General features: G+C 47.4%; 2 protein-coding genes across 2 annotated transcripts in view; one reads left to right on the top strand and one right to left on the bottom strand.

Annotated features, from left to right (window-relative positions):
- The window catches only part of GPSM1 (G-protein signaling modulator 1), a 51881-nt gene extending 48603 nt beyond the window's left edge, over positions 1 to 3278 (bottom strand). The window contains exon 1 of the mRNA XM_009998951.1: positions 3109 to 3278. Coding sequence (XP_009997253.1) covers positions 3109 to 3278 — 170 coding nt within the window. The remainder of the gene's footprint in view (positions 1 to 3108) is intronic.
- A 1312-nt stretch (positions 3279 to 4590) lies between these two features.
- QSOX2 (quiescin Q6 sulfhydryl oxidase 2) overlaps positions 4591 to 8554 on the top strand; it is a 98428-nt gene continuing 94464 nt past the window's right edge. Inside the window, exon 1 of the mRNA XM_009998950.1 lies at positions 4591 to 4607. Within this exon, the coding sequence (XP_009997252.1) occupies positions 4591 to 4607 (17 nt within the window). The remainder of the gene's footprint in view (positions 4608 to 8554) is intronic.

Below are 8554 nucleotides of genomic sequence, written 5' to 3'. Positions count from 1 at the left end.
ATCCAGACAAGAAACCCTGGGCTCCTGGCACCCAGGACACACTCACATCACAACAGTAACACAGCATCTGTTTTTCCTCCAGAAGGTGCAGAGCATAGAAGCCACATACCTAGGCTGTTCATGTGCCACTTTCCCCAGGGTAACAGAGAGGGTAGCCAAATTGTAACACATTTTTACTGAATACCAGAGAAAAACCTGGGCTGTGCAGAATTTCTTGGCTGAGCAGCTTCCAGAGCTCAGCGTCTGCTTTTCATTAACTCTCCTGCTGTCACTCCTTCCAGAGGCACTCTGCATTTCAGCCTCCAGGCCAGCTCTCCTCCTTTACATTCCTGGACACCTCTGGCAATGGCACATGCTGTGCTGGCAGTGTGAGCACTTTGTGAGCCTGCAGAGAGGAGCAAGACCAGCAATACTGCTGCAGGAGAAAGGAAACATGCTCCTTTGAGCGCTCCATCAAGTCCTCTCTAAGCTACAGCTGTCCTTGTTAGACCATGTGTAACAAAAGTTCTCAGAAGGGACACGTTTGAAAACTTATGTTTGTAAGTGTCTTGCCTGCTGCAAAGTCAGCCCCTTCACAGGGAGGATGGTCAGACCAAGATCCTGCTCCTCTATACAGACATTTTCTTTTGCTCTTTTTGGCTTTCTCATTTCTGCTCAATATATCTTTAAAAGTCAAAAGTCAAAACTAGCTAGGTCCAAGGTGGACCTGCTCAGAAAGAATACACCTCTCTTGTCCAGAGCCAGAAAAGCAAGTGTCAGACAAAAGATGTGTCCAAAGATGGTTCCTATTCTGTTTTCAGACAAAGAGGGCTTCCAGGAAATTTGAGTGTGGTACCCAGACCAAAAGAACAACTTGCTTATCACCCCTGCAGTAGCAGCAGCCCAGCTGACACCTCCTGTAGCAGTTCCCTGCTGAGCCCTAGAAGATGCTTCCCCCAAAACCACCCCTTGACGGGAGCCAAGGCCCAGCCCCTGCAAGCAGGTCTCTGCAGAGCAAGGCTGAGGTGTGTTCTGGCCAAGCCAGGCCACTCAGTGCTGCTCTGACTCCTCTCCCCGAGGACACAACCTGCCACTGTGCACCTCACCCAGGCTGGCTTCAGGGAAGAGTTCCAGAATCTTCTGCACAGTTCTGCCCCAGCACTCACCTCTCCCTGCAAAGGGGCACAGAGAGATGCATGTCCAAGGACACCCATGTCCAAAATACCCACCCTGCCACATTCTCCCTACAAACAGGCAGAATGGTGCCTTCCCAGCTGCCAGGAAACAAGGCCAGCTCCTCTACAAGCAGAGCATTAACTGTCTGAGATCCAGCCCTGTTTGCCTGGCAACCTCCCTGCTGAGTCGGCTCCAAACACCCAACACTTGGCAGCCCAGCAGGATCCTCCACAGCAGGACAGCCCACAAGGACTGTGCAAACCACAAAAATGGCAAAAGAGCTTCTTTCTGACTCTCCCTCCAAACACACTTGTGACCTCTCCTGTCTCACTGTTCATTTGTCCCCAAAACCAGAGTAACAAGCAGGAGAACAGGATTGTAAAGCAGCTCATTTGAACTCCTACCTCCAACTCCCACACAAATACTTGATTTCAAGCTCACTGGAAAGCCCACATTTGAGGGGCTATTTTCCTTGCACAGGAAGGCTGCTTGCAATGCCAGTGCAGCATTAGTCCCTGCCTCAACTTGTTTGATAGGACAAATAAAAATATTAAGACTGTTAATACTAAAAATGTTTAACTTCTTTCTACTGATCCTCATGAAAATCACTAAGAATGAGCTTCTGTTACAGCATGAATTAGAGAAGCCATCTGGGGATCATACCACAAGTCTCAAGGTGCATCTGTGGTTTGTAGATCACTAGAGCAGTTATCTGGTGTCATCAGGTCTTGACAAGTCTCTGCTGGTACACCCCAAATAGCTGTAACAAGGCTGGGGACTGGAGACAGACAAGGAACACCTTATACTCAAATCAGCAAGATTGAATTCTTGGAGCTTAGCAGAGATGAAGCTTGAGAAGACTTGAATTCAGGAGTGAGCCACTATCACAGGAATTAATGTTGGGCTCCAGTTAGAAGAGAACAGAGACAGAAGCAAATTTCAAAATAATTTCAGCTCAAATTTCAACACAGAACTCTTCCCAATATCCAGGATTTCTTTAAGAAACTGAGCTCATCAACCGTAAATGGTTTAAAAACTGAGCTGGAGATAAATCTCCTTAATTCATGGCAATGCAGTCTAGCTCAGAGCAAACCTGTTGTGTGATTTGAAGAGCTTGAAGTGAGGGTTCCAATCCCCACAACACAGAAAACCCTACAGCAACAAACCCAATTAACACACTCCAAGGGCAGCATCTTGCTCAGGCCATGTTTGCTAGTGGGAACATAACCAAAAGTGAAATTTGTGCCTTGGGGCCTGCATCCTGGTACACTCACACACTTGCACCCTCTCACACTCTCTGGGTGCTTTCTGGGTGTTCCCATAGTAACTGTTCAGGCACAATGCAGTGATGTGACCTTCCTGCGCACACAGCCTTTAATTAAAATCTGTTTGTCCTTGAACAGGCTGCTTTGCAGAGTATCTGACTTATCTAATTAACATCACTGCCCAGTTTGGGACCTAAGCAAACAAGAGGAAGGGAGAGGAAGCTTTTTCTCTGCATCACACTCTGCCAAGCTTTTGCTGCCATGTAAAGGGACATGAGACAATTATTAACAGAGACACAACCCACTTCTGAAACCCACCTGCCCTTCCCACACCCTGAGGGCCCCACAGCCAAGACTAGTTCTGGGAAGCAATTTTGCATGCAGTTCAGTCACTAGAGGCTTAAAAGCACTCAGGAACACAATGCCAGGGGCAGAGAATACATCTGAAGGTCAACAGACAAACTCAACCCCACTAAAACACTACACATACCACACTTCCAAAGGGCATAGCTCAACTGTCCAGATGGAAAGACTAGAAGGGTGACTCAGGCAGAAGAGAGAAATCTGCTGCTCCACTGAGCCAACCTGAACCACCTTGACTAAGTGGCAAAGGGAAAACACTGAGTAAAGAAAGATTCAAGTTACTGCTTCAGGTTCTCCTACAGCAAATGCTTGAGCCCTTCCTTACCTCTTCTTCTGCAGGTTACGTGTTTTCTGAACATAAACCCAGAGCTCCAAGCTCACTGGCAGGAGGAAGCAGGGGGGCTGAGATCTACTTGTAACAAGTTTGCAGACAGGTCTCTCTGTTAAGCCCACAGGGGGGATCCAGGGTTTTGAAGATGTTGATGGCACCTTCATGTCTGCACAACATGCACTGCTCTCCAGTTTTCAATTGCTCTCCAGTTTCCACTGCACCTCCTTGGGCAACGCTGCCAGTAAGTTCCTGGAATCTTGAACTTTGTTTATCTGAGACATTCCTTTTTCTCTCTGTATGCTGCCCTTGAAAGGGAAGGGGAAACGAGCATTGCTTTTGTCTCCACAGACCTAGACAAAGTAATGCCCTCTTTTCTCTAAGAAAAGTAATATCCTTCATCCACTGTTGGTTTCAAGTACCAGATAGGTGACTTCACAGCTGAAATCTTGAAACAAGAGAGCATCCTTCACATATTTGCAGTGCTGCCCAAAGAATAAAAAGGCCCTAGAAAAGTCCATGAGGTGACCAAAGTAGAAGACAAGCAGGTACTGCCTTTCTGACATGGTCTCTTCTCAAAGCACTTTGCCCCTGTGGTTGGATCAGCTACTCCTCGGCTACTCCTGTTGGTGCCTCTTTGCTCCAAAAGCAGAAGGAATTCTTGTCAGGTGAGGAGCTCAGGGTTCCTCCAAAGGAGGGGCATCTTTGGGCAGAAGCACACAGTAGTTTGAAAGACTCCAAAGAGGACTGATCCGTCTGCCACCTGGGAAGGGTTGCAAGTTCCCAAAATGATCCGAGTAGTTCTCACACTGGGGAAAAGCAGGAGAGAGAAGATCCCACAGAGAAAATCCCTGCCTATCCAAACGGGCTCCAAAATATCCCCATCCAAGAAGACACAACCCTCCCTCTACCCTCCAGGTATTAAGTTTCTCCTCTGCTGACACGCAGACAACACGTCTGAGCCTGTACCATCTCAGAAAGCACCTACTATTCATGTCTTAATACCAGAAAAGCAGATTCAGCTCCTCCTGAGCCTGCAAATTACTTCTGACAAGCTGAAGGTGCTGGGCTTGGCCATCTGGTGTAGTGTAGAAAAGAGACACTGCAGAACATGAGCTGCTTTTCTTACTTCCCCAGCTAAGATGCTAAAGCTTGTTAATGCAATTCCCCCCAGTCAGCCTCCTAGCTCACAGCATGACATGTCCCTCACCCTGGCTTTGAACCAAGACATGGGCCAGGGAGCTGAGCACTTGGAGTGACTCCTGAACCTTGCCCTGAATCACTGCAAACCACTCAGATTTACATGTTCCTCCAGACAGGCAGGATTTCTACACATGGGGAGAAGTCACACCCCAGACTCCAGGCCCATCACAAGCAGCAGGAAGGTCTGACAGCCCTCCCAGCTCAAGTCCCAAATCAAACCAAGACTACACCACATATAACAGTGTTTTATTCTGAATTGCATGGAGATGATGGACCATGTCAAGTCTGGCCAGGTAAGAATAAAGTGTTGAAGACACCAGATGAAATCTAGAAAGCAGCATAGTGCTGATGTGTACCCCAAAAAGTCCCAGCATCATGGGGAGCATTAAGCAAGTCCCCCAGCTCCTCTGCACTTTGGGTTCCATACACACCTGTAAAGCAGCAAGGAGGGAGGCTCCCAGAGCACTTGGAGATCCTTTTACAAAAGGTACTTCAGAAAGGGCAAAATAGTTGTTTAAGAAATGACAAAAAATAAAATAAAATAGAACACTATCTTCAAAAGCAGTAGGAGGACAAATATAAAGCCAATGTTTGGCCACAAAGGAGCGAGGCAATCTGCACAGCATTCTGCCAGAGGGAGGAGTGAGCAGCAGAGCGCCGGCAGATCGCTCGGCCCCATCACCGGGACAGCTGCCTGCTTGGAACCCAGGAATGGATGTTGCTTCTGACACTCATATGTGGCAGAAAAGGGTGACCTTACTCCACGAGGTGACAGGAATGAAGAAGTCTCTTCCCAATCCAAAACAGGGGGCAGGGCTACCCTCCCTCCTCCTCAGCTTCTTTAAAGGATAACTGATCTGGAGGCAGAAAAAGCTGAGAACAGGAAGAACAGATACTGCCTTTAACAACCACGTTTCCCAGGGTCATACATCACTGCCAGAGAGCAGCTAATGATGATCTGTAGCACAGACTGCGTTTTGGCTTCGCTTTCAGAGTAAAAATGTTCCTTCACAAAAGGTGCCCAGGCAAAACACACGGAGACTTGCACATCAAATGCTTTCAAGCAACACAGCACTACAGAGAAGGCAGCAAGGGTCCCCGGAGCACTGAGGTTGCCAAGAACACTGCCAAGTAAGAAACAAAGCAAACAGCACAAGGTGTTATCAGTGCCATTGACAATGATCACCATGACTGCTGTCAAAACAGCACTAGAATTAGACTTGGGCGATGATAAAGGTTCCCAGAGGGGGAACACTGCTCATAATGTGTGTTCAGAAGCTTAAAGATACAGTCAGACCTCCCAAAATCCTGCTCTCCCCCAAAATCTTTGTGCCTCCTTTGTCAAGTATTCCAGGAAAATAACAACACACAGACAACAACACCCTTGTCCTCCCCCTGCTAGGCCGGAAAACAGTGCAAACTGCCTGTAGCCAAGAGCTGTCTGCAGGATCACGGGCTGTGCACTGACCTGAGGCTCAGGGCTCAGCTCCTGCAGCCCAGGAGAGACAGCTACAAAAGCCAGAGTAGGACACAGAAACATCCTACCTCTTAGGTCTGCACCTCAGCCTGGCCTCCTTGCCAGGCAGAGAGAAAAAGGAGGCTGCAATGTCTAGCATTTCAACTTGTCTTACACCAACCCTCCCTTCCATGTGTTCAGGGCTGCCTTGTCTGGACAGTCTCACTCACAGCACTTACCTGCTGACAATAAACCCATCAAGTGACTCAGAAAACCACACCACAAGACAGAGCTAGGAGACAGTTTGCTGCTGTCTTAAATATTGTAATTATTAATATTGGCTATTATTAATATTAAATACTAATGATTGCACAAGGCAAGAGAACCTCTTCCTGCCTGCAAGGTGAAACTGTCTTTTAAAAAATGTATATATATAGGTATTTAATTAGTATTAGTGGGGGCAATTGCAAAACTCATTCCCAACTAGAGCTGCTGTAGTTCTACAGTCAGGAATAAAACCCAAGCTTTTAGACAGGAGTTAAGGCAGAAGAAAACCCCATCAAAACCACCAACAGTAGTAACAGAAAAAACAACCCCCTCAATATATCTATTGACATGAATTAATGAAGCAATAGATTTTAGCATCTTACTTGCAACCTGATTGAATCATAATACCAAAAAATATGTAATTTCAGAGGACTGATTACAGGGGCAATTAAACATTTTTTCTATAAAAAAGGATCAGGTGCTCATTGTCAATGTATATTCACTGACTTAACTAACTAAATATGCATTTAAATAATTGACTGGCAGCACATCCTTAAAGAAAGCAATCAAGCTGGGAATTATTCTTATTTAGTCATTTGCTTTCCCAGCTTTTGCACAGCTCCTGGACATGAAAAAAGCAGCTGGTGACTGTGAGCAACCAGGTAACACAGCCAGGTGGGACCTGCTCCAGATCCCCAGGGATGGTTCCCTGCCTGGGGACATGGGGAGGGAGCTCATATCCCACACGTACCAGCTCATCCTTCTCCTGTGCCAAAGCCCATGCTGTGCTTGACAAAGACTGTTTTCACGGGCTTCCCTACAAGAGGGAACCTACTCCAGATCCTCCTGATGCACAGTCCAGATTTATCCGTAGTGACTATACCTGTTTAGCCTTAGGCCAGCACTGCAAGCTGGACCAGACTGATTTTCTCTCCTTGGGGCAGCCTCATAACATGTTTCAGGCAGTTTCTCACTGGCTACTCCTCCCCAAGCAGGGTCCTTCCTCCTCATCAAGCCACACTCTGCTCACAACTGGCTGGGGCTCAAACAATCCTATCACCAGCACACACCAGCTGCCTCTCACTTGCTCCCGAATGACGGGATCCCATCTCCAGGATGAAAACCTTAATCCTAGCTCCCAAATGCACATGCTTGCAACTTCATACCATGGAATATCATCACATTACCACAACAGCAGACCCATCAATCACCCAGTTCCTCCTATTCAATACTCATCCTCCCCTGCACTGCTCACACCTCCGTATCCACACGCCCATTAGCAGCCTGCTCCCTTTTGCAGGGAGGGCACTACTGAAATGACTCAATGAGCTCTCCCCAGGACCAGTTCCACACCGGGCAGCCAGCAGTGCCTCTGCCCTGCCAACAGCTCTCCCTGCAGCACAACCCAGCACTAATCCCCTCCTGACAAAGCACTTCCCACACAGGGCTCCACATCAAACACAGGCTGGCAGGGAAGGGTGACAAGCAAATCAAGATATACGTGAAATCAGCCTGACTCTAACTACTTCTGGTAGTTTGAAACCAGCACACAGAAGCTGGTCTTCTTCCAGCCAATGGAAGACAGAACCTCTGGGGGACTTTGACCTACATGTCACCTTATTAAGTGAGGGGAAGAAATCAAAACCTCTTGCTTTGTTTGGAAAGGAAAGGCCAAAGATGAAACAATGATGCTGCACCCAGTCCTTCCCAGCTTCTGAAGTAGTTCCAAGCCTCTGGGCCAGTTTCCTTCACAGCTCCTGAGCCCTAAGAGGTGCTGCAGAGGCAGCTCTGTGCCACCAGTACACCTGCAGGGAAGGAAGTTCCCACTCCACACACTTTCACTGGTAGCAGTTGTGCAGCAAGTCCTTTTGATGACCCCTAAACCAAAAATAAGAATATATATATACACACACTTTTGCTGCTTGAGAAGTGTTTGTTCAAGCTGGAGCCCCAGGGAGTGCCAAGATGAAGTGGTTCTCACTGCAGTGTTTTGATAAGGGCATGAAATACAGAATCTAGAGGGGAAAACTACAGGAGTTCACGAAGCTGCTTTGTCTGTGTGCTGGCTCTAGATTTCCTCTTCCACTCAGATGGTAGTAGCATCACTGCTCAACAGTAGTCATTTCAGTTAATTGCTATCTACCATTAGCTGCAGAGTACTTACAAGGGATTCAATTCCACTGCATATTTGCTAATAAATACCAAATGACAGTGAGGAAGACAGCTGTATTTAGCTGCATTTACCCTCTTATTAGCAGAGCTGACTAAGACCCCATTTCAATCCATAATAGCTCCAACAAGCTGCCTCACTGTCAGAAATTTGAATTCCAACTCCCCATTCCCTGCATGAAAGCAAAAGTCATCCTGCACTGCCCTGCTTACACAGCTCCCCAGTGGCTGCACACAGCCCTCCATTTGACCACGTGCCACACAGAGAAACCACCTCTGTGGCTTTGACCCATGGGGCCTGTGAGAAATGAAGGCAGATGGGAGCTGTCTGCTGGTTTAGCAGCATCC

This window comes from Chaetura pelagica, unplaced genomic scaffold, assembly GCF_000747805.2.
Source record: "Chaetura pelagica isolate M959 unplaced genomic scaffold, ChaPel_1.0 scaffold405, whole genome shotgun sequence".
Classification (NCBI taxonomy): Eukaryota; Metazoa; Chordata; class Aves; order Apodiformes; family Apodidae; genus Chaetura; species Chaetura pelagica.
Note: the sequence above shows the minus strand (reverse complement) of the source record. Positions and strands in the feature narration are given on the sequence as shown.